Here is a 26,959-nt window from a genome sequence, read left to right on the forward strand (position 1 = left end):
AACAACAACAACAAAAAGCAAGAAAAGAGACGATTTGAGATAATCCGGAAACCTAAGTTGCTAGTCATTTCAGAGACACCAAATTCACTTAAAAGAAACAAACAAACCTGCCCAGTACAGCCTCTCCTGCACCCACTGGTAAAGTCAAACAGGTTCATTCTCTTGGGGCATTGCTAAGTAACAAAACTCCAATGTAAATCAACAAAAGTTATCCCTAGAACTGGTGCTTACCACAGTCATGCATTTTACGAAAAATATTAAATCAAATGTTTTCTTTATATATTTTATAGTATGATTTGCTTATTTTGGAATTAGAACAAAAAAATAATAGTAATGTTTTAATAATCACACTTAATAAAAAATGTGATTACAAATAAATGTCTTAGCTGAGGAATGTCTTAGGTCAGAATAGCTTACATGCTTCAAAAACGTGGGAAAGGATAACATCCTCTTTAAATAAAACCAGCTAGGTGAGTTGATAAATAATTAGCAACTGATAAACAACTCAGAACAAAGCTTCAGAAATGGTTTGATGAGGCAGGTAAGGCTGACAAGACTTACTCTGAAGCTGAGGCTGCTGGAAGGAAAGGGGCTGTCCGAACACAAATGGGCTGTGGACTAGGGAAGAGGGAGGTTTTGCAGCTTGATCAAAGATGGAAGGAGCTGGGAGATTGGGTCGTGACTGAATGGAATTCAATATGGCACTCAGTTGGTCACCTGCAGTGGGCAAAACAGTCAAGACTACAACTTGTTATTAATTAACATCCAAAATGGCAAAGTAAATGGTGCTTTACGACATTCAGATAGTCAAACACTAGATAAAACAAGGCCAATTCAGAACTCATGAGGAAGTTGGTGATCATTATCCTCAAATTAGGGACTGAATTTGTGTGTTGTTTTAATAATAGAAGCACTCCAACAAATTTTACATAATAGCCTAACTATAAAAACAAATCCATTTAAATTTATTTTCAACATCTAGCAGTGGCATGAGAAAATACAGAGTCTATGAAGTAACTATGATAAGCTGATTCGTATCATACAAGTATAAATGAAAACCTATACTTCTATACAGTATCTGACAATGATTATCATCACTCTGCCTCATACATAGTATACTTCATGCAGAAAATATGCAAATAATATGAATAATTTAATGTAGGATTGAAGGGAGGCAAAGTATGTTATTAACTCAGTAATATTTATATTAGAGTTATAAGTTACCAAATTTATATTTTCTTTTTTAAAGTTGCTATTGCCCAAGAAATTATACATTTTTAAAAGCGTGAACTCTTTTGCTCAGATATCCAATATAAAAATCTGTCAGACCTATAAGATAAAAGGAATATAATCTACCTTATTTAAACAGTATCTCAAGCATGAATTCTGAAATTTTCTTCAAATTAAATACAAAGGACATTAGTACAAAAATAAAAAAATATGAAATGATATAATTAGATGGATGATAGCTCCTTATTTATGAGAATATATATATTCAAAGGTCTAATTGACACTAAAGAAGAGGGAAGAACAAAAAACATATCCAGACTAGCTGAGGCAGAAACTGGAAAACAGCACTTTCCTAGCCATATTCCTTCAATATAATAAAGTTTCATAAATAAAATTGTAAATGAAACACCAACAAGAAATATCTATGGAAAGAACTGTGAACACAAGTTACATGCCTTTACTTTAAAAAAAAAATTTAATGCTGCAGATTACAGGAAAGATTTTAGAGATGATGAATAATTTTATAAAATTGTTTTAAGGTAAAAGAATTTTTGCAAAAAACAATTTCTTAACCTTGGGTAGTTCAAGAGTTAAAGAAAATGAGAACTACTACTAAAGGCAAGATAAAAATAGAGGTTAGATATATATAATCAGATTAAAATTTCTTAATATTTCTTTTCTCCACCTAAGTATCTTTAAAGTCTATTAACAAGTCCATGCTACTTCTGAACAATATTAGCAAAGTCACTTTTAAAAAGGAATACACTATTTTTCTTTAATAAACATGTTCTCAAGGAAAAAAAAGACTAAATGTTCTCAGAAATGTCTGTGTCTCTTAAAAGTTGATTTTTATTCTTAAGATGTTTTATCAAACTATGTTTTAAAGACTGATTTAATGTGACAGCCACCAGTACAATTTGGACATATCAGAGACTTAAAGCATACAATTTGAATTAAACATGGCTTTAAACAGATATATGTGGTAAGTAAACACTGAGCTTTTAATTTAAGGATTGGCAGTGGCAGAAGGAAAGGGACATGAAGCAAACACCACAAAGCACTTGCATGAAGATCTAGTTTAAGTCAGCTGAAATCTGAGCTACCAGAAATGAGTGAGCAGACAGTACCTCAGCCTGTAGGTTAAAGCAACCCAATACAGGAGGAAGAGCCAAATAGAAATCTTGTAGCTAAGGCTTCCTTCATAAAAATACATTGTGGAAAGCAATAAAGTTATCAAATAGACAATGATTTTATTTTAAATTGAGTACTTCCTCCATAATGATGTATTTTGTATTTCGTTGGCTATTTCATTATCTCACTTTCTCTGCAAGTCAGGTATTAAGACAACTGTCTGTTTCTGGAAATCAAATCCTATGAATTAGTTTAAATAACTTTTTAAAGTTAGAGTATTTCCATGGATACGATCTTCTCCTTCCTATTGTCCAGTTGAATGCCACCTGCTGACAGTATTGCTGATTTTGAAGCTATGAGCTAAGATCAGGTTCATAAGAAACAATGTGTCCAAATTTACATACAAATGGAACTATAGATGAAATTCAAGCATAAATTATTCCAAAGTAATTATTATTTGGACTGTCCATGATTCTAGTCTCTTCTGTTAAAGTTAACAAAACAAACTGTATACTTTTAATGTTTATATGGCTTAGGGGTTTTGTTTTACTTTTTACAATTTTTTGGTTTCATTATATAATCAAACCCAAATATATAATTTCATGTAATTCAAAATTAACTAAGATAACTGATTACACTCAAAATCACACAAATTTAATAAAGCTAATATACAATATTACTTAAAATATTACTCAAAATATTTTGATTTTAAACAGATCATTTTGGAGCTCTTTTTTTACTCATTAACATTTAATAGCAAGTGGATGATCAAAAAAAGTACTAGATATAGTGACAAAGAATCTTAATGATGTGAATTAAAAATGAGTGTTCATAAAATGGGAACAAGTAAACAAGAACTATAAACTTAAGCTAAACTGGATAAAACCAAAACTTGTTAAACGAATACCCTCATATTGAGTATATATGTATACCTATGGCTGATTCATGTTGACATTTGGCAGAAAACAGCAAAATTCTGTAAAGCAATTATCTTTCAATAAAAAATACTAATTAAAAAAAAGGAATACTTTCATAAGCATTTTGTTAGTTTTCTAGTAACAAACTTTAAAAAAGTTCTGTGGGTGAACAGTAATAATAACGGGTATAAGAGAAGGTAATGAAAATATTACAATTGTTAGGTAAGTAAAAAACTCACTTTTAAACACCTACCTTTATTATTTCCAAGTCCATAATCAAATCCTTGGGCACTGCAGCTTGCCCCTTTATTAAAAGCTTGTACTGAGAAAGGGCTTGGAGGAGGAGTTTGAGAATTTTGATCCAGAAGAACTTGTTCTACAATAAAAGGAACATCTATAAAATTAGTTTCCTATATGCTATTCTCTATAGAATAAAGAGAGAAAATGGCAAGAAAGATTTTTATGATGAGCAAATTTCAAAATAACCTCACATTTAGATTTGATAATAAATCTGCCAGTTAAGTCACTGACACCGATGAAGTGCAAGACAAAGCTTTGTTTTCATCTATCTAATCCACTGTTATATTTAGAAATGGAATATGCTCTTATGGAGTCAATTTGCTTTTATTGTGGCAGGATACATCACTGAATGTATATTAATATTTCTGGACCAGGAACTTGTATTTGTAACAAACTTATACAAGGACATTTTATAAAATAAAAATGGATGTCCCATAAATCAGAAATTAAAATATCTTCTATACCAGTATTCAAATAGAAAAGTACTTTCAAAATATCAAGTATATGGTATCAAAAGAAATTTTCACTTATAAAATATTTTAAGTTCTCAGTGTGAAAATTATGGAAAATTTAACTTTGTACTTATTTTTACTCATTATATAAAACATATATTCCCTAAATGGAAGGATGATAAACCTGGTTTTATACGCACTTTTATTAACACAATGTAATTAATAAAAGGCAAAATAAAATCTATCAAATGAATGGTGAAAAAGAGAAAATAGTATTTATTCCACTAAAGCAGCATTAGGAATAGCTGATAGTTTAAAATATACTTTATAATTTATATCCCTTTAAACTGAAAATGGAATTAGAAGAAAGTGGCAATGTTTTCTTCCTACCCATAAGTCAGAATTCTGCTCTACTGGTGGTAGTGTATGGTCTAATTCTTTACCAGCGTGTCTAGGCTTTTTTTTTTTTTTTTCAAGAAACCAATCCGAGCACTTCTCTTAGGCAAAACTCTTCAGTATGAGGTGTTTCAGCAGCGAAATATTTCTTCTGAAATTTACCCATGAACAACAATCTGAATGGAAAAAGACAGCTTTGCTCTCACCCTCTAGACTGAGAAGGTCTAAGTACCAAGTATGTCTGTTTTGACCACAGCAGTATCTTTGCCTATTAGCTTTATCTACAGACATCAAAGACCTACAAAGGATTTTTACAAAGAGGAAAGGTTTTGCTTTACTTACGCTAATCTACATGAATAAATTATTATAGTGCCAAATCTTATTTCCATACTAAATTCAGTTACAATGAGCAGACTATTTGAGTAACACACCAAACTGATCTTAGTGACTTGAAGGCACTAGCTTCTTATCTCTTTCCTATGACCCCAGATTTTATATCAAAATATTAAGATTAACACTATATATATATACACACACACACACACAGCAAAAAATCATTAAGCGATTACAGAGAAATTTAAACTTAACACCTCTTTTAGGGTTGAGTATATACTTTAGTAGAAACAACTTCCTAATTTAAGAAGCATTTTATACAGAAAGAACCTTCTACTTTCTGAATAGATGGGAATACAATTTCCCATATTAAATCTTACTCCTTAGTATGAAAAGCATTTTACATTTTAACAATAGTAGCTAACCTTACCATCTGCCAGCTTTGTTATTTGTTCACTTAGCTTTCATATTGAACTTATAAATTATCCTCATTTTGTAAATGAGAAAACAGAGGCACAGAGATACCAGGTAATTTGGCCAAAGTCATACAAACGAAAAGCTATAGAGCTGGCATTAGCACCCTGGCAGTGTAGTTCCAGAGTCCACTGTTACAATTTATGCTCATTGCTAGTTAAAATGATTGCTGTTGTTTGTTGTTTAGTCACTAAATTGTGTCCGACTCTTTTGCAGCCTGATGGGCTGTAGCTCAGGCTCCTCTGTCCTTTGTATTTCCCAGGCAAGAATACTGGAGTGGGTTGCCATTTCCTTCTCCAGGGGATCTTCCCGACCCAGGGTTCAAACCCACGTCTCCTGCGTCGCAGGTGGATCCTTTACCTCTGAGCCACCAGGGAAGCCTTGGTGTTAAAAGTTAAAATGATTTCTAAGCTACAAAGGCTCTGAAAGTCACTTAAACCATTCTCAGATTATTTAATTATGTTTATAAAAAGCTGATCTCACTTTAGGTTATTCCATTTGTATCTCAATATCTCTGTAAAATGGAAATGTTTAAAAACTGATGGATATGTAATAAATATATTACTAATATATATGTAGTATGTATACTATAACTGCTAAAGTTACTTTGTAAAATGTCTGATTTACATGAAATCTACTTTTCAAAACATAATGAAGAACTGTTCTACTCTCTCAGAACATTATTTTATGATATCATCCTTGAGTAAGAAAAATGTATCCATAAAAGACAAGGGAAAAGAAGCAGGTTCTCAAGTAGTGTTCAGGGGATAACTGATGCAGTGTGGTATAATGAGCACAGCACTTGAAATATGAATGAAGATTCTGGCTCAAGCCTTTCATCTGCCTGGTATCCAGTGGTATAACAAGTCATTATAAATTCTATTTGATTTCTTTCATCAGTGTTTTATAGTTTTCTATGTATAGGTCCTTTGTTTCTTTAGGTAGATATACTCCTAAGTATTTTATTCTTTTTGTTGCAATGGTGAATGGTATTGTTTCCTTAATTTCTCTGTCTGTTTTTTCATTGTTAGTATATAGGAATGCAAGGGATTTCTGTGTGTTAATTTTATATCCTACAACTTTACTATATTCATTGATTAGCTCTAGTAATTTTCTGGAAGAGTCTTTAGGGTTTTCTATGTAGAGGATCATGTCATCTCCAAACAGTGAGAGTTTCACTTCTTCTTTTCCTATCTGGATTCCTTTTACTTCTTTTTCTGCTCTGATTGTTGTGGCCAGAACTTCCAACACTATGTTGAATGGTAGTGGTGAGAGTGGGCACCCTTGTCTTGTTCCTGATTTCAGGGGAAATGCCTTCAATTTTTCACCATTGAGGGTGATGCTTGCTGTGGGTTTGTCATATATAGCTTTTATTATGTTGAGGTATGTTCCTTCTATTCCTGCTTTCTGGAGAGTTATAATCATAAATGAGTGTTGAATTTTGTCAAAGGCTTTCTCTGCATCTATTGAGATAATCATATGGTTTTTATCTTTCAATTTGTTAATGTGGTGTATTACATTGATTGATTTGCGGATATTAAAGAATCCTTGCATTTCTGGGATAAAGCCCACTTGGTCATGGTGTATGATTTTTTTAATATGTTGTTGGATTCTGTTTGCTAGAATTTTGTTAAGGATTTTTGCATCTATGTTCATCAGTGATATTGGCCTGTAGTTTTCTTTTTTTGTGGCATCTTTGTCTGGTTTTGGAATTAGGGTGATGGTGGCCTCATAGAATGAGTTTGGAAGCTTACCTTCATCTGCAATTTTCTGGAAGAGTTTGAGTAAGATAGGTGTTAGCTCTTCTCTAAATTTTTGGTAGAATTCGGCTGTGAAGCCATATAAATTCTAAGACCTTTAGTTTCCTTAACTGTAAAATGAAGATTATATAACCTATCTCAAAGGCATGTTGTGAGGAAAATGGGAGAATGTTTAATGTACCATGTTAATAAATCTAAACACACTCTGTTATCCATACGAATTCCAAACTTTCCTGAATCTATACTACGGCCATATTACCTCTTGGATAACGGTTATTATAACTTTATACTCTTCTGGATTAAAAAACGCATGTTCTTTTAACAGTCTGACCCTATCTATAAATTTTGAGATTTGGTAGAAAAGTCTTATTTTGATAATACTTTTGTGACTCAGTTTGTATTTAGAAAACTTAGTGAACAATGAGTATGTGCCAAAACTGTTTTAGCACTAGGAATACAAAGATAAAGAATCTGTGGCTGACCACGAGGGATGCACAATCTGAATAAGAAGAAATAAAAATTAACTTCTTTGTAGTATCAGTTTTGTTCTCGCAGTGAATTGGGATCTTTAGGATCAGAGATAACCCTTACTCTGTCAGGATCAGTTAAAGCTTCACCTAAATGATAACATGACTTCCCTGGTGGCTCAGATGGTAAAACGTCTGCCTACAATCTGGGAGACCCAGGTTCAATCCCCGGGTCGGGAAGATCCTCTGGGGAAGGAAATGACAACCCACTCCAGTACTCTTGCCTGGGAAAATCCCATGGATGGAGAAGTGTGGTAGGTTACAGTCCATGGGGTTGCAAAGAGTTGGACGCGACTGAGCGACTTCACTTTCACATGATGACATGGTCTGAACAAGGTTTGGCCACCAGGAGAATGAAGAGAGGACAAAATGGAAAATCTGTTATTAAATAAGATCACTGTTGAAAAACAGCAAAATAAAGTTTAAAGCTGAAATTCTAACAACAAAATAGGAAAACCCCAAAAGAAACTATGCATATCCTCAATGCTCCTTTAACTAGCAGAGAATTCAATAGGATGAAATTGCCTCGGAGAAGTACAATGATCAGTGGCTTGAAAACTGAACTCCCATTTAATGGTAGAAAGAGTAAAACGTCTAGTCCTCAACAGGAACAGAAGAATTATCAATTCAATTATGATTTAATAACATTTAATACAACTATGATTTTATTAATGAAATAAAAAAGCAGGTTTTACAAGACCAATTCCTAAGTTTCACATTTCCTTTTAATTCTCTTCTTTTATGTGTATTCACTTAGCACCTAGGTATTTCACACAGAAAGTTCAACACTTGCAAGATTTTTAAACCTTCAGCTTTGATTTTACTTCAGAAATAAACACACATAAAAGCTCTTTACAACAGAAGAAATACAGTACACTTAAAATTTCTGATTGCAAAGGTAAAGCGGAATAAATCACAAATTTAAGCCAACTTGCCATCTTCATGTCGGAGGTACTGGTTTCCGCCTCTGTCTCTAGCTAAGGACCATGCCTCTCCTTCATCACTCTCACAGAACTCTACCATGCTGTTCTTATCCAGCTGCACCCATGTACCTTCAGAATTGGTTACCTAGTACATAACAAAAAGCATGATTGATTGGCTTGATTCTTTCAGAGCACTCAGGCTGAAGACCAGCAAAAAGTTTGAGCAATTATTCCAGTAACTCTCTATCATCAAGTTAGTTTCTGAAATTAAGACCACAGCCTGAGGTAAGACAGAAATCAATAAACAATCTTGTAAAATAATGCTCACTTTTGACTTCAGTAGTCATTCAGTAGCTACTGAATGACTTCAGTAACAACAGTATGTTTTTAAGGCACAGGATAATTCATACATAAATTTAAATGGTACCCCCACACACGTGGCTCTTTGTTTGGCACGTAAAATGCCCTAACATAGCACACTTTCTATTACTTAGGTTGACAGGGCCCCTGACGCTGAGAAATAGCATGACACACTACATCAGCTGAGGCAAACGCCAGAGTGGGCGAGAGAGTGATGTCATTTGCTCAGGACTTCAGTGAGACTCACGGATGGGAACAAAGAAATGGAACCCTTTAAACACATCTCCATGCTGATTCACAGCAAGTATTTTAAAGTGCTGTTCGTCCATGACAGTGTAGTACACGTTCGTAATAACGGAAAGATATGTGCAAATACCGAACATTTATAAACAGTACAAATCATTTTGCTACATTGCTTTCACAAGAATAATTATGAGAATAAAATTATTTTAAAAAAGCACAGAAAAACAGCATTAGTATTTTCAACACAAGTAAAGATAAAGAACATTAACATTTAAAAACCTGGGATGGAAATGACAACCTCTGGAAGAGAGAGATGCTTTGGTTGTATTATATTAAGAATGAATGTCTTAGAAGTCATGAAGCTACAAGAATCCATACCTCTCCCACTGCTTTGACTTTGTTTCCCAGAACTAACATTCCAATTGGGATACCTCTAAGGTTAGGGCAGCTTCTGATGTTGTGACCGGAAGGTCCCGTCTTCACTACCTTGTACATGCCTGGCCCTCCTCGCAAGAACGGCATATCTTGTTCTTGCATTGTGGCTTCCTGTGGGCAGCAGGAGTTTATGTCTTTGAAAAAGTCATCAGTATTAGTTTTAGGTTCCTGAAAATTTGAATAGGAAAAAGAAAGTAAACAAAATACAATCTATTATCACTTTTGATATACTCTTAATAGCTTTTAAAGCAAGTCCGTAATACACCAACTAAGAAAAAGAGCACATATCCAGAGATAACTGAAGTGTTTGTTAACACTATGCTAAAGAATCTTTCCACTTTTCAATTCTGAATAATATTTAAATTAGAGCTGGTGAAGAAAATTATAGCAGGAGAGCAGCTGAACTTTAGCTCCTGTCCCCTCTAATTTGAGGAACATGGTAGTACTTGATTTTACTTCTGTCAGTGAAATATTTAACAATTGGAGAAATGAAAATAATTGACTATATGAACCACAACTGAAGAATTCTGAATCGTTCTTATTGCATTACTGCCTGTTGGTATGGGTTAAAAAGTCTAAATCTTCATTTTCTTCCATTTTTGTTTGTAATAACTATTAACGAATAGGAAAACAGGTATGAAAATTCTGGAGACTTATCTATAAACAGAGATAACAATGATGAAAAATGTGCAAGAAATAAGACTACTCAATATTAACTAGTTATGAATAAGAGTACTTATAAGAGTTTAATAACTCACCTTTTCTTAATATAGCACAAATAAAAGTCTCGTTGATTTGCTAGGCTATTATTAGACAGTGATATATTAATGCTATTAACAGAAAAAGATGATCATGTTTTAGTAGAGAGGAGAGATTAACATTAAAAATGCAGCTTGTATAAATATAATGTATTTGGATATCAGAATCACTTCAAAAATGAAAGAGAAGAACATGCCTTAAACTTTTTGTTGAATCTGAATGCCATGAGGAAATTACTTTCTGTATAAATGCAATAAAGAGAAAGAACAACCTTCCCATATTTTCTCTTTTTCCCAACTAGATGTAAACAAAATTTCCACACTGGAAGTTCTTCCATTGTCATTATTACTTCTCTAAAACACATCTGAACTGCACTTTAAAACATTTTTTTGTATTTATTTATGTGGCTGCACCAGGTCTCAGTTGGGTCACGTGGGATCTTTCAGCTGTGGCATGTGGGATCTAGTTCCCCGCCAGGGATCAAACCCAGGCTCCCTGTATTGGGAGCAAGGAGTCTTAGCCACTGGACCACCAGGGAAGTCCCGAAACTACACTTTTAAACATAGTGATACAGGCTCTACAAATTGCTTTATTCAAATACAGTAAAAAATGATCATAATGGGACACTTATTCAAACACTAGGTTAAAATTAAATTGATATTTAGTTATGTTATTAATAGGGTAAAATTTAAAAATCTACTAATATATTATGCAAGATAAAATGTGACTGAACAGCTCTATCCCTAAGAGTAGCATCATTCTAAAAGATATGTATAGATGCCCATTATGTGGTAGAAACTAAAAATAAAATCATAAGGTTAAAAAATGTAGATTCAAAAATTCTATGTACCTGTGACTTCAATATAGGATTGGTCAGGAAAAATTTTAAATCCATTATTAACCTTCACATAATATCTTGCAAATCTCATTGTGGTGATGAACAATCATCAATTTTGACTTACACAAATACAAGGTATGGACAATATTTACTTACTTTTAGTATAATTTTGTATCATATTAATCCAACACTCAGTTACTACCTGACAATTTCATGAAAATGAGAATTTTAACTATTTGAAAAATTTTAAATCTAAAATAAAATATATTTATATACCTATGTATGCATATTTGTAAAAATTTATACATGTGCACACCTATAAGAATACAAAGACAGCACTCAAAATCGAGAGTAAGGTTTAAACTTTAATTGGGCTATTGTACTCACGAGGTTTTCAGTAAACATTTAAAATGTCTAGAGGTGAATAATTAATTTTAGCAAATACATCATTTAGTTGTAGCAAATACAACTATTTCTAGTTTAAAGAGTAAAATTAGTCATATGTACAACTGATGTTTTAAAAATTCCATGGTATGATGTAAAAACTAAGCAAATAGTAATAGATTTAGTGAAAAAACAGCTTCACTGGTTTATGATACACCTTGAGCATTTAATTAAGTTTTGACAATATTTCTCATTTGACCACTCAGGGTAACAGTGAGAGGAAAGTCTTGGCAAAAACTAATAATAACTGCAAGTTCTTTACTGAATGACAACATAGGAATAAAATATTTTAATCAATATTTTATTGATTAAAGAAATATATAAATTAATAAATGTACAGCAAAGTTTATCCTCTTTTTAAAATACTGAACAGTATAAAAAGAACTGATAGACCTAAAATCACAGAACTATGTCTGTTATTCTCAAGCAATTCTAAAATTCATGTTTTATTCAACACAGAGATTTAAGACCTGGGCACCATCATATGAAACTGACAAACTGCAATGTTATTTTTTGCTCCTTGCAATTCCATCCCATTCTCAGATGAATATTCAAAACAGCACTGAGCAAGGCTAGGGAAAAAACAGAATAGCCATGGGGCTGAAATTCTCCCACTTAATAAGCAAGGTCTGAAAAAGCTAGACTTGTATATAACTGCTAGAGAAGCTAGTCATAAAATTAAATATAATATAGCAAATCTGAAGTCAAGTAAAAGTCGAATAATGCAGTCTTTGGCAGAAATAGAGGGAAAGGGTTTATGCGGAAACTCAATTGCAGTACTTTGTATGTAGATTGTTTTTGGCAAAAAAAAAAAATTATTAATCTTAAGCACAGGCTTCAAAGATATAATGTAAAGTTTGTTATACATGCTGAAATACCTGCATAATGTATGACTGTTCCTTACAGTTAACTCACCTGGGGGAAAAAAGCTTTGGAAGTCCATGCAAATACGTCCAAATCCCTGACTCCTGGGCTAGCATTAAAGATATTCTGAGTGACAAAGTTTAAGAAAGAAAAATATCAACAAAGAAAGGGAACAGGAGATGATCTGCAGAAGACGCATTCACAGGAGTAACAACGTTCTGTACGCCAGCACCAGCACCAGAATATTATTTCACTACAGGGAAACTGAAGCCACCTGAGTAAACCACACACCAAAGAAATCCTCATTTCTTTGAGAATTTGAGGTAAGTTTTTGTCAAAAGCTCTCCATGGATATAGTGTGTCATGCCATTTGCTACAATTAAGAGCCAGACATTGATTTCAAGCTTAAGACAGTGCAAGACAGACAACTTAAAACTCCTTTAAATGACTGATGTATCTGTTCCAGTAAAGCCAGATTTGTTTTATGATAAAAAAACACTCTGCTGTTTATAAAGACAATGTGAAGAATACAGATTGTATAGATAGTGTAACTAGGACTATGAATAATAAGCGCATGTAGTTAGTATACGTGAACTTGTTATTACTTTTTAAAGTACAAAAAAAATCAGAAAGTAAAAAAAGTCTAATTCATTTTTTCCCTTTTGCTCTCTTTTATAAGTGGGAAAAAAATCACTTGGAAATGTTACTGAAAGCTGTTAGCAAATCTGGTAAGAAAAACATAAGAGAAAAAAAAATCTGAATTTTTATCAAAAGGTAGACCTAGTTTTCTCCATTTCAAAAGTTTAGGAAATACACAGAGCATTTACAATCTCTACATACAGTCTAAAAATATTCTGTTAAGGAACAACCAATTCACAGCAACACGGTCCCAGAAAAATCAACATTTTCACAAAATGTTTTAATGACAATTAAAATGATATACATCTACATAGATATATATATCATTCTATTAAATATATTTACTTGATCTGAACTTAAAACCTCCAGAAACTAGCAATTACACAATTTTACTGCTTATATAAATACAAAAAAAGAGGATATTAAAAATGTTACTGAAAGTTGTGAACAACAAAATTCCAAACCAATGTAAGTCATTTTACATAATGAGCATTTATTTCATATTCTCCAGTTCTGTATCTTCCTCATGTATATATGTATATGGACAGATGTAGATACACATCCATATACATACATCTATGCTAACACAGAAATATAAGACATATAAAAGCCAGGGGAAAAATGCTTCTATTAATGTGTCTACAGATAAATGCAAAACAAAAAACAAAAACCAAAGCTCCCTCCACATTTAAAAATAGATAGCAGACAGGGTACTTTCTCTTTAGGTGAAGTGGATACATGTTGCAAAGCATTCTGAAATGCCATTTTGGGGGTGAAAAGGTGTCCTTCCATATTGGTTCATCCATGTATATAAGAATTTGTGGAGTATTTGCACAAAGGTTTTTCTCCTTTTCAGACAATAGTGGTACAGACTTTTGGACTAAAACATTATCAATGTTTTTTAGCATAATTTTTTTCTAATATTAAAAGCAATGTGAAAAACATTGTAAGAAGGAATGCAGATTGAGTTAGAAATAAAGAAGCAATGTGGTGACTGACAATTTTAAAAATTTTATCTTTATTTCAGTGTTTAAACTCAGTGAGTCTGAGAGCATGAGTTAGTATGACCTGAAATAGCTTTGGATACCTTAAAGTGATGTAACTACTAACCATGGTAACCAATTGCCAATACAATTTGTACATGTTAATTATATGTGGATCCAAATTTGACACTTCTTTTGCTTTGTTCTACGTTTGTTGAAAATTCTTAGTGTACACTGGTTTATTGTAAGGCTATTTTTATTTTATCTATTAATTGTTTTGTAAGGCTATTTTTAAAACGTGGTGTCCTAAAAATATTGCATTTATCAAGTATCAAAAAAGCACCAAACAGAAAACTGAAGTTTAAAAATAAAATATACTTCATAGTTTCTTTCGAAAATATAGGAAAACTTAAAGATATGAACATGCATGAAAATATTAATTTCCTCAAAGTCTCAATTTCTCACTATTAAAACATATAAATTAGTTTTCATACTGCATAATTTTATAGACTGAGTACCATTATATATGATGTATGTATATACATATATATATACATACACAAATACACACATATCTACAATAATCTAAGTCATCTTATCCTCAGAGACTATTCTGAAGGCAAAAATGTTCTGCCAAATAAAATCAGAAAACTAAAGTATGCTAAAAACCTAACTAAATTGATGAACATCAAACTGCAGCTCTAAGACAATAAGCTTCAAGGCATAGAAGAGGCAAAATAAAAGAATAATTTTTATGGTGAAATACATGACCAAACATGCCCAATGCCTGAGCACAGAGTTAGGAATCGCCATTTTTAAAGTGAAAAAGATAAGTATCTCAGGAGAATTAAATACAACATATATACCATGACAGTGTTATTTTAAGGCCTCAATTCCATTCTGTTTAGGAAACTTAAATGTCAAGCTTAAGAATGAAGTGAAGCTTCTGACACCCACCTAAAGACAACATATTTATTAATGGTGTATTAAGTAAATATTTAGTATTTACTAAGACTGAAAAACAGGTCTATGCATACACATACACACAAATTTGTTAAGAAAACAAAACTAAGAAATCTGGGGTATATTAAAGCTGTGACTACCATGCATCATTAGGTACCCCAAAAGAATTAAATTGGACATAAAATGCATGAAATATATGCTAATTTCACCAAGTACTCTCAGTAATGTTATATGAGAGAATATCAAATGATATTTTTCCTTCTCTCCTCCAAATCTTCAGTCCCCAAATTTAGAAAAATCAACCTACTTTCTATACGTGAACATCAATCAGCCTAGGTAGGTAGAAAGTGGTTTGTATAATTACATGGACACTCAAGTTGCTTCTGTAAGAATTTGAATAATATTAGCATTATAAACACATCTTTGAATATTTCTAATGAGGTATCATCTACTTTCCTTGATATAAACTTTATCACTCAACCTCACAATGTTAAAAGACCTCATTTTTGACAAAGTAGACAATGAAGTGTGCCTATAAATCTCAAATGACTAGTATCTATTTTTATAATAGAAGGAAACTTGTTTTACAAAAAATTTAGGCTCTATCACAGGCACTCAAATGTTTCCCACATCATGTGCATAATTATTTTCTCTCTCTTTTTAAACTTATATTTTCCCTGGTGTATGAAACATTCTATTAGCTTACATGTGTAGTTTCCAAATCTTAAGAATTTTAATTTAAAATCAGCTTTCCCCAGGTATCCTTGAACATACATCACAGTATTCATCCTCATTTAACCATTAGGGTTATGAGCATTTGTATTTATGTAATTGTGGAATTATAGCCAAAATAATATGATTTTTACAGCTATATTTACTTTATTCTCTTATAACTGCATTTACCCTTATGTCTTCACTAGATGAAGGCAGACTAAACATACAAGCATGGGCTTTGGAATTATATGGACTGGAGTTTTAGAACTAGCTCCATTACTTATGATCTTCAAAGAATAGTTCTCTTCTCTCATTGGAAAAATGAGAATGATACAAACTTAACATCAAATGGATATACTGAAAATTAAATGAGGGAATAAAGGTAAGGAGCCTAAGACAGTCAGAAATTATTTTAAACAGTATGATCATGCCAAATGCTAAGAATTAAAATTTAGCATTCAACAAATGTTGAAAGTCTGCCACAAACGAAATAAAATATTTAACACTTTGGAAGAAACAAACAGGAGTAAGAAGGGATCTTAAGTGAGTCCTAACCCAGGTGTTGGAGAAGACTCTTGAGAGTCCCTTGGACTGCAAGGAGATCCAACCAGTCCATCCTAAAGGAGATCAGTCCTGGGTGTTCACTGGAAGGACTGATGCTGAAGCTGAAACTCCAATACTTTGGCCACCTTGTGCGAAGAGTTGACTCATTGGAAAAGACCCTGATGCTGGGAGGGATTGCGGGCGGGAGGAGAAGGGGACGACAGAGGATGAGATGGCTGGATGGCATCACCGACTCGATGGACATGAATTTGAGTAAACTCCGGGAGTTGGTGATGGACAGGGAGGCCTGGCATGCTGCGATTCATGGGGTCGCAAGGAGTCGGACACGACTGAGTGACTGAACTGAACTGAACCCGTAAGGAGCTTAGAAACAGAAATAAGAGGTATATAAATACAAATGGCCTAAAGAGAAGGAAAACAAACTAAGCATTATGAGCAGTTGGAGAAAGATGTAAGCCTTTTCTGCTTTTACAGACAAGGTGCTACCTGAGCAGGAAGGGAGAAAGTTAATTTCCCCAATACGTAGAATCTTTCTGTCCTCAATTCATGCTTCATCCTTATTAACTATTTATTAGTTACCAAACGCAGCATGTCTTCATAACTTTGGACATTTGATTCTCTAATGTGAAATTCCATCACTCTGTTCTGGCAATTTTTCTCTGAGACTGCCTCAAATGTCACCTCCTAAGTGAAGCCCCTCTGTAACTTATCACAGTGCAACTTAACTTTGTGAATACAGCACATCTGTCACATTACACAGAGAGTATTACGAGAACTAGAACTGCACTCTTAATTATTTCGTATCCCCTCCCCTCTGCCTCTCCACCCAATGCCTTCTTCCCAGCTGAGTGTCTGTACACAGTAGGGACTCATATGTTGAATGAACAATTAGTGAAGTGATAACTAACTACATGGATGAGCAATGTCAACAGAAATTTTTGAGCCTGGCCAATTAGCAAAGTATTAGAAAAGCCGGGGGTGGGGGGAAAGGAAGCAAAAGCATTTTAGACAAATGAAATAACATAAACAAAGACTAAAATGTAATGTTAAACAGTGTATTCTAAAAGGGGCAATAAGTTCTAAGAGACCATGAGTACCTCACAAGAAAGTATCTGTGTTCTTCATAGTTCTCCTGATTCTTTCCACTGATTTAAAAATGGTTTTAGAAAGAACACTCATAATGTGAATGTCTAATGCTATTTAATCTCTAAACAAGAGCATTACTAAAGTCATATTTGAACCAAGTTAGGATGTCATTATTTTTTAGTAAAGTAATGACATTTAAGGGCTTCCCTGGTGGCTCAGAGAGTAAAGAATCTGCCTGCAATGCAGGAGACCTGGGTTCGATCCCTGGGTTGGGAAGATCCCCTGGAGAAGGGAAAGGCAACCCACTCCAGTATTCTTGCCTGGAGAACCCCATGGTCAGAGGAGCCTGGCAGACTATAGTCCATGGGATCACAAAGAGTCAGACAGGACTGAGTGACTAACACTTTTACTTTAAATGACATCTAAATAGAACTACTGCCAGTCAGGCCAAAATGTGGCTAAAGAACGTATCTACAATGAAAACCAGGGTTCTGCAATATGAGTACAGAAACAGGACAGGGTAACAAAAGTCACTTTAAAGTTTATTCTAAATATGGCTATTTATGGCAATCTTTTTAAAAAACAGGTCATCAAATATTCAGTGTTCAGTTTCCAATCCCTACCCCTATCCTCCCCATCAGTTTGCTTGAGTCAGGCTCCAAATACAGTACATGCATTCATGTGAACACAAAATTGTTTTAACTAGAGAAAGTTGAACACGCTGACGTAAAGATTGCTCAAGGCAACTTTTTGGTACTTTTGCATCTTTTTAAGTGAGTGGCATCAGTCCTTGATAATCTCTAATTTTATTTCAAATCTGCCAGCTTTCTTTTTGTTTGACTGAATAGCGTTTTACAATGGTTAGCCATAACTGACAGCTGATTCATTCACCAACGAAGTATAAAAAGGGAGAGTAGGTGGCAAGTTATTTCTCCAGTAGTAAAAGAGGTAAGGAAGCAGCAGCAAAGTGCATTTCTTTAGCTGTATTAGTTCCCTGAGGGGATGAGATGGCATCATATGCTCTGTCCTGCAGAGTAAGGTAATCATGGAAAGCTTACTGACTGTCGAAGAGGCCTGTCCTGGTCCCGAAAATCAAAACCCTGGGAAATCAGCCTGTCCCTGCCTATGCCAGGCTCTGACTCCAGTTTTCATCTAATACCCACACTGAAGCAACTTTATACCAGTTCTGTCTGAAGCCCCATGCCAGTTGTCACACATCACCTCTGTCCTCCTTGGTCACAAACATACAATGCAAATCCTTACTTAGCTCATCTACCTGTCCTCTTATTTTTATACCAGAACTATGCTAGGCTTCTTCCTGATCCAACAGCTAATTATTCCCATTTGTCCCATAACTTAATACTGTACCTAATGGGACCCTTTCTCCAATGGTAAACAAACTCGCTTTCAAAGCCCACAGGTCACAGTATTGCCAGCACCTGTACGTGCGGATGTGGCCACATTAACGATCCATTTCATTCAATAAAATGCTCTAAGTATGAAATCAATTTCAAATATGCTACATTATCACACAAATTGCCTGTCTCCTCCCAGCTCTTTTAGCACAGTGCATTCCCTATACTGCTGCATTTTATTAAGGCCGCCCAGTCCCGTGGACCCTCCACCAGTCCTTTCACATTTCTAGCTTAAGCTGCAACCCACAGCCGGTGCTCTCAGTCGCTCTTTGATCAGCATCTGAAATTCCCTTTTGTCCCTATTTTCTTGTCACAGCAGGCCAGGAAGTTCCGGCCAGCACTATTGTCTGCTTTCCTGGCTCTTTTAATTCTGGAGACTCAGGGTCATGGGGGAAGAAGGGTGTCTCCAGAATGGATCTATCCAGTGGTCTCACTGGGTCCTTTGTGGAGCAACAATCCGCAAACAAGTAGTTTTCCTTGTCAGACCGTGCTATTTCTCTCAAATATTACTACAAATTCTTATGGCATTTCTAAACTCTCTAACATAACTCAATTGTTTTAGTCTCAGCTAATGGCTTTTCTCTCTTTCCTATGGAAATCATGGTTTCTTTCACCTCTTCCCTTTCTCCCTCATTCCTAAAAACTTACCTACTGACACACACACCATCACAAAAACAATTCACCAGTGTGCCCTCGATTCCATTTTCTCCTCCTTTTTCAGCCTTCAGATTCCTTATCTGTATCTTTGATGCCCACCTTTTCTACTGACATCTTTTAATTTGTAAGGATCTCAAGTCACTATCATCCTTAAAATTAAGGAACCAGAAAAATCCCAGTTTTCTTAGTGATAGCAGATACTCTGAGTTACTTACATCAAAAGAGAATTCATGTCATGTTTCAACATAAGGACAAACTAGAAAATACCAAAAGCTACTTCCTTTTGCTTTCTGTCTCCAGTAAAGTCAGTGATAACCTCATTCACACAGCAGTGAAAAGCCATTGAGTAATTGTATGGCTCACTCCATTTAGTTTTCCCTCTTACCTTTATTACCTCCTCTCTCTCTGGCCTCAAGATTGTCTGCTAAAAACCATCTCTTGGCTAGATTTTAAAAGCATCAAGTAACAGAACATGAGGATTCCAAAATAAGGCCATGGGATTCAGAATACTTTCTGCTCATCCTTGCTACCTTTGTTTATTCTCTTGTTTTAGCTGTATGAATATCTTCCTCCTCCAAAAGTACCTCCTCAAATGAGCCACAGAAGAATTAGGAAAAAAATACTTTGAAGCAGAGGATGTCATAAAGATAATGTAATCTCACATAATGCCTTATTAGGGCCTTAAAATATACAAAACCCTATATTGGTCAAAATTTAAAATATAAACTGCTAACAAAATAAACACAATGGCTACTGTAATTACTGCTTTAAAATATCATCTTCATTATCCTGAGGAATATTTGGTTACTATACTAAGAGATGGATTAAAACCATTTAAGGGTAAGTTTCTAACCCTAGATGAAAAAAAAAAAAAGCAGTAGGCCAAAACTCTCTTAGACTTTATCACCCATCTATTAGTTAAAAATATATAGACAACTTCCTTCCCCATTGTACTATTATAAAACAAATACAAAAGAATAGAAAAAATAATGTGATTAATAAATCCAAACAGAAGTTCCACTATTTTCTTTTCAAAAGCATCATTTTGTATAACCACCCTTTTGGAGAACATTACTCTGGACTATCAAGGAGAAAAACAAACAACACAGTGACTGATTTGACAGCAAAAGCAAGCTTTGTGCACTGATTCTCTTTAAAGAAATTCGACTGTTTAAAATACTAAGGTTTTTTTTTAAAATAAAAATTTATCTGTACTATTTATTAGCAGTGTCACATCATTCAAGTCATTCTTCAACATAAAGTCAAACTAGAAAATACTAAGAGCTATTTCCTTTTGCTTTCTATCTCCAGTAAAGTCATATATTTGGTTGAGATGAAAAGGAAAAAAAAAAAAAAAAAAATCACACATTTCTGCTCAAATTATAAAGAGAGCCGTGGGTTCCTATCAGAGTAGTGACACAGCAAACTTCTGAACACTGGCTCTATGTACTCCACTGCATCTGTCAAAGAGGCTAATAGAATTCTCACAGACTCTGAGCTTGAGCTTCAGTTAGAGCACTAGAGCGCCGCCAGTCTAAAAATCCACCTTGTTTTAATGCGGTAGTATCATACACCAAGAAAGAAAAGATTCAAACTTAGACAACACACAAAATTACAAAACGCCACCATAAAAGAATACATTATACATGGTTCTGAAATGAATAGTAATACTGAATTCCTAAATATTAGTGTGGAGTTCATTCCAAACAGTAGTGTGAATAAGAAAGGGGAAAAAAATGTTAACTACGCTCATTAGCAACCCTCATTCCCTGTCTCCCTGGAAAGAAATCAGTAGGCCTGGTTTTAATTTACTGCTGCCTCCTGTGACGGACTATATAAGTATTAAAGGCCTTAGCCTTGCCAAACTTCACCTTTATTAAACAGAAGCTTTCAGAATTCAAGCACTTGAAGTTATTTAGTTGTGGTTTACCTCAGAACTGAGAAGCCTTAATTAAAGAAAGCCCTGTAATGAGGACAGGGTACACCTATAATCCTCTTTAAAACCACCTTTTACTTACGTCAACAGGGACCAGAAGACTTTTCCCAAGATGCTGATTAAAAGAGAGGCACCAGGCTTCGGTGTAACCATTCATGTTAGGAACGTACTTCTTTATCGTCTCATCATTCAGCCTCAGCCACACACCATCATCATTGTGGATCTATGGGATACAAGCAACAGAAACAAGCCATGCCCACCTGTCATTCTGAGGAAGGTAGCAAAGTTCTGAAAGGCTCAAAGCAGGCAAATAATGGTGGACATGGAGATTAAGAATCTAGTTTTTGCATAAGTTAAGTATGAGAGAATATTTAAGGGAAAAAACCAGCAAGCCAAGCGGTATGATAATTCACATGGTGAGACTGTAAAACACATTGTCACTTAGAAGTAAAAGCACAAAGAAGTCACACTTTGAGACAAGCACTTCAATAATAAAAGCAGATGTTTCCCAAAAGAACACGAGCCTTTCTTCTCCTCAATTTAGATTTTAATAATCAGAAGTTACATAATTGTATTATTAGAAAAATGTCTTGTCCAAAGTTAAGTGATACAATAAACCCATACAAAAACAAACATTTTAAAAGTTCAAGAAAAACTACTCGTTTTCACTGAATTCTCATCCTGGCTCTGACTAGCATGTTAATTTTTATGCTAAAAATATAATTTTAGTTATTTATTTATTGATAAAGAAAAATAAATGCAATGTTTGAAACTCAATGAACAGAATTTTGAAATTCTGTGAAACAATTTTCCAAACACTACCCAAACTGCTTAACACATATTCTAACAAAAAATTTGGTAACCTTATATCATGCAAACGGTGCAAAAATTTTTCATCCAAAATTTATTACCAAGTGTTTCTTTACAAATTACCTCATCAATGAAAGTGATGGTTCCATTGACCTTCACTATGCCTATCTGCTCACTCTGAAGGGAAGGGTGGCTGCGGATACGGAGCCCCGCACTGTCCTTGGCCACAAATTTTCGAACCTGAGAAAGGCAAAGACAGACAGATGAAACAGGGAAATCTTGGAAGAGAGACCTTATAAGTGGTAAGAGATAAATAGACTTGAAACTATAATTCTGAGAAAGCTTCCAAAATTATTTGTAGCTGGTTTTCCTGTGCAAATAACAATGGCTTACTTGTAACAATAAGAGAACATTTTTAAGTATTAAACTGCAAATCATTGAAAGAAAATAGAAAATTATTTATATATTGATAAGTTCTTTTCTAAACCTTGAAGACATGATAAAAAGGAAAAAAGAGCCTTTTTTCCTTTTTAGGAAGGTATGATACAAATTCTATTACCCATGTTTCTTTTTTTTTTTTTTAATAAGTAAGTAGTTTACTAAAATTCCTATAGCACTTACTCTTTAGATGTTAGGAAATGAATTTAACAGCACAGGATACTTTAATCTTGACAGCTTTACACACTTTAATGTCAACAGACATTTTGTTAATTGTAAACTTTCAATAACAGGAAGTATACAGAGTCTATAAATTACTATAGGATTATACAAAGAAATCAAAAAGTACAGTTTTATACTTCAAGTATACTAGTCTTCAGGTTTACTTAGGCATACTCAGAATTCAAATACTGAAATAAGTAAAATATTAGACGTTGGATGGCCACCTTGAAGCATCAGTGAAGAAAATTAATAAATTTCACACTGATTCATGTTCTGATTTCATTCTCCCCTAACCTTATTTGGTTGAGGCTCAGTCTTTGGTTTGACCAGCTGAGTTCCTGGTGGTATCATTCCTTTTGGTGGGTCTTTTACTTTGACTTCTAGGCCAGCATCTGTAAGAAAAGGAAGGGAACTGTAACATTGAGAATATAAGGGTGGGAAGACCCTTAAACCTAACTTCATATACATTCACAGGCGGTTTTAGACAATTAAAAGAAATATCTGAATTCTGTCCTTCAAGGTAATTAATATTTAACAGTTAAAAAACAGATGAGTATTTGGAAAAATGACTGTGAGATTCCAAAGGGGAGTCTCAGGGATTCAGGAAAAGAGGAGGGGCTATAGACCATATTAAATAATACTGAAAAATTGAAAATAACAAAGAAAGAAACCCTCATGTGATTGAACATTATCTCATAACATCCAATCAGAGCACTACTCGTCATCTATACTAATCATCTCATGAGTAACAGGCAGCACAGCTTGGTGTTTACAAGCTGGGATTCTCATGTTAGACTTGATTGTTCCTAATTCTGTCATTAACTGTTTGACTCTTTAAGAACAGCACCTATTTCACTGAGCTGTTGTGAGAAGGAAATGATTTTTAAAATACATATATATAGAATATATATATTTAAACATATATATAGAGAATACATAAGATTGTATAAAATTTTTTGATATATATTAAATACTCAATACATGTTAGCTATTATCATCATCATTATTCTAATGAAACTTGTCCTTGCCTACAGTCAAGCAAGGTCCTAGCCTACTATCAGTTTAGTCACCTCTGGGGAAAGTTGAATTAAGAAGTTAGGGAAGAAAATGAATGGTTCTAAGTGACTATGAATCTTTTTCTTCAATGTCATTCCAGAAAATATGTATGAATATAAATGGATTTTTCTTATTTATGTTAGTTTTCTTTACCCACTATTAGCAAAGATAAAACCCTTCTTGACTGTCTCTACTTTTGAACTTCTGTAATTTGTATCCCTTGCATGTCACTACTTATATTTTACTTCCTGTGATTTTGTTTGCCCCCTTTATCTTGCAACTATCAGTAAGCTGTTCACTTCACAGGAACTGTCTTATCTAGAACAATATTTCACTTAGAACCAATAGAAGTTTGCTGAACTAAAGGCCTTAAGGATACTCTGAAATAAAAGAGTACAGCAAAAGGCTGCCGCTAAAGGTGTCTAGGATGGTACAGATGAATCTGATATATCTAATCCTACAGTTGTTCTTTAGATGCTAAGTTGGGTCTGACTCTTTTGCGACCCCATGGACTGTAGAATGACAGGTGTCTCTGTCCATGGGATTTCTCAGGCAACAACACTGAAGTGGGTTGCCACTTCCTTCTCCAGGGGATCTTCCCGACCCAGGGATCAAACCCATGTCTCCTGCACCGGCAGGTGGATTCTTTACCCCTTTTCACCTGGGAAGCCCCAATCCTACAGTCACACTGCATTTAATGTATATTCTACATATCTACAGTTACATCAAGGTAAAGCACCTCTTTAACTTCACTGTAAAAACAAACTGAAGTTTCCCAAAGGGTATTTTGGTGGAATGTTGGAACAATATTACTTTTATCTCTACCCTCTCTCTCTCTCTTCTCTACATGAAAGGGTTTCATGATAAGTATTAAATGAATTGAGAGGATTTTTAATTTCAGAATGTCTTAAAATTCCAAATATGATAATATGAATTGCATGAATATCTAAGATGAGACTACAATATATGGGGCGTTCTAAATCTACCTGATCACAGGAACCCATTTGCTTGAGAAGCATTAAAAAAGGTAAGTGTTATAAGGAATCCATACTGATAAACTCTTTAGAGCTTTCTTGTCCAACTGCTGTCCAAGTATATGGATAATTTAAAAATAAAGAGTAGAGAAAGATAAATCCCCAAGGGAAAGGTAACGTATTTTTCAAAGTCAGTGGAAGGTAAAGAAAACTCATTCTTTCAACAAGTATTTACTGAGTACCCATTGTGCGCCAGGCACTGAACCACACTGGGAGATTGAAAGATGAAGGAGGCCTGCTCACAGCCAGGAGAGGAAGATGTACTACGAGGCGGAGACGAGGCATGCAAGTGGTTACAGGGCAGCACGGAGGACATGGAAGCTGACGAGGCACATCAGGGAGGCAGGAGAGGAGTCAGGAGGGCCACAATGACCCATAAATTATTACAAAATGCTAAGACCTTATAAATGCACAAATTAAGTACTCATTATAAAGGAGGACATGATGCTCCCTACAAGTTAGGAAGTCTGTCCATGTCTGTGATACATGGACAAGGGCAAGCTAGAACAGAAAGAGGATTTTGATTCTAGTTCTTTACACTAAGTAACTGACAACTTTAGAAAAATACCTATTTCAATGCCATCGATGGTAACATGAATAGTGTAGAGCCCAATAGCCCCTGGAGTCCAGTTGGCACAGTAAGTGCCATCGTTATTAACACGAATCAGCATATTCTCACTGGGTCTGAAAGGAAACAAGATAGATACTGGAATATTTACTTCGGTTAAACAGCTTACATCATCATGAACAGGTATCAGCAAACATTAAATTTCTGACTATATTATCACAATGAATAGCAATCTTACTGCCCTGTCATAGTATGTTTTCCTGCTCTCCATGATTAAATATACTCTTTCCTCCTCACCACAAACCTCCAGCACTCCTCTTTCTCTCAGCTGATCACGACCTCATCAGTTTCTTCCATTGAAAAATATAAGCAATCAGATACAACCTTAAGGTTGCAATGACATTAAACCTACTTTCCTCTTCCCCCTGTTACAATGGAAGGAATGCCCTGGGTCTTGCCCAATGCCAACCCCTCCATTTGTGCTATGGATCTCATTCACTCAACACTTCAGTGATACCATTATCTTGCTCTCTTTTATTCATCATTAATTTCTCCCACTTTACTGGATCATTTCTATTTCTGTTTCATTTCTATAAAAACTTCAGAATGTCCCATCTTAAACACCTCCCCTTGATACTATACCTTTCCCTAAACAGTCTCATATCTCTTTCCCCATTTACAGCAAAACTTACCTAAACAATTGTCAACAACCACTCTCCATTTCCTCATTTCCCATTCTCTTCCAATGCTTATCCTAACTATGCTTTTGCTCCCAATACTTCCTGGCAATTGATTATGTCACAGTCACCAAAGTCCACCATGTCCCCAAATTCAATGGCTGTATCTTTATCTTCAGCAATCTCTCAGTGGCATTTGATAACTGACAACTCCTACTTTTTTGAAAAACCTTTTTGCTTCTGCAACATTCTTCTGATTGTTTTTGTACCTCACTGGCCACTCTTTCTAAGTGTTTTATTGGCTCTCTCTTTTCTGACTACCTTGGAATGCCCCAGGATTTAGGTCTAGGTCTCCTATTTTCTTTGAGTGTCATCTCTGCAGTTGATCATTCATCAATGTTAAATACCATATCTATAAAGATGATCAAAAATGTATTTCTCTCCTGAATTTCAAACTAGTATTTCCCGTTGCCCTGTGAATATCCCCTAATGAGCAAATAAAACAGTCGGCCAAAAAACATGCTTCAATTTGGAGTTAACAGAATTACTCAGCGCTTAAAAACAGAGTTCTCATAACTAAGTTTCATAACAAGTGCAACATATATTAAAATCACTCTGCCACTCCATTAGGTGACAGAGAGAAGGAAATAAAAACAGCAAAAACAAGCAAGCCAATTTATATACTTTTAGATACTAGTTATTTCTGTACTACTAGTATTATATAACATACTGGCAGTATTTATAGTTCAATATAAATACATGCTTCCTGCAAATCTACACATTATAAAACCTGTCATAAATCTCTACTGGG

The 26,959-nt window shown here is 34.4% G+C and overlaps 1 protein-coding gene across 2 annotated transcripts in view; it reads right to left on the reverse strand.

The window, feature by feature from the left end:
• MYCBP2 (MYC binding protein 2) overlaps nt 1-26,959 on the reverse strand; it is a 261,683-nt gene that overhangs the window by 56,760 nt on the left and 177,964 nt on the right. Inside the window, exons 31-38 of one of the 2 annotated variants that reach the window (XM_061133296.1) lie at nt 25,472-25,587; nt 23,108-23,205; nt 22,277-22,393; nt 21,426-21,566; nt 9,425-9,649; nt 8,456-8,588; nt 3,532-3,654; nt 562-741 (exon numbers count right to left, since the gene is read on the reverse strand). In XM_061133296.1, coding sequence (XP_060989279.1) covers nt 562-741; nt 3,532-3,654; nt 8,456-8,588; nt 9,425-9,649; nt 21,426-21,566; nt 22,277-22,393; nt 23,108-23,205; nt 25,472-25,587 — 1,133 coding nt within the window. The remainder of the gene's footprint in view (nt 1-561; nt 742-3,531; nt 3,655-8,455; nt 8,589-9,424; nt 9,650-21,425; nt 21,567-22,276; nt 22,394-23,107; nt 23,206-25,471; nt 25,588-26,959) is intronic. The other variant, XM_061133295.1, reaches the window with a different exon arrangement.

The sequence above is a fragment of the Dama dama genome, chromosome 30 (assembly GCF_033118175.1).
Source record: "Dama dama isolate Ldn47 chromosome 30, ASM3311817v1, whole genome shotgun sequence".
In the NCBI taxonomy this organism is placed as follows: domain Eukaryota; kingdom Metazoa; phylum Chordata; class Mammalia; order Artiodactyla; family Cervidae; genus Dama; species Dama dama.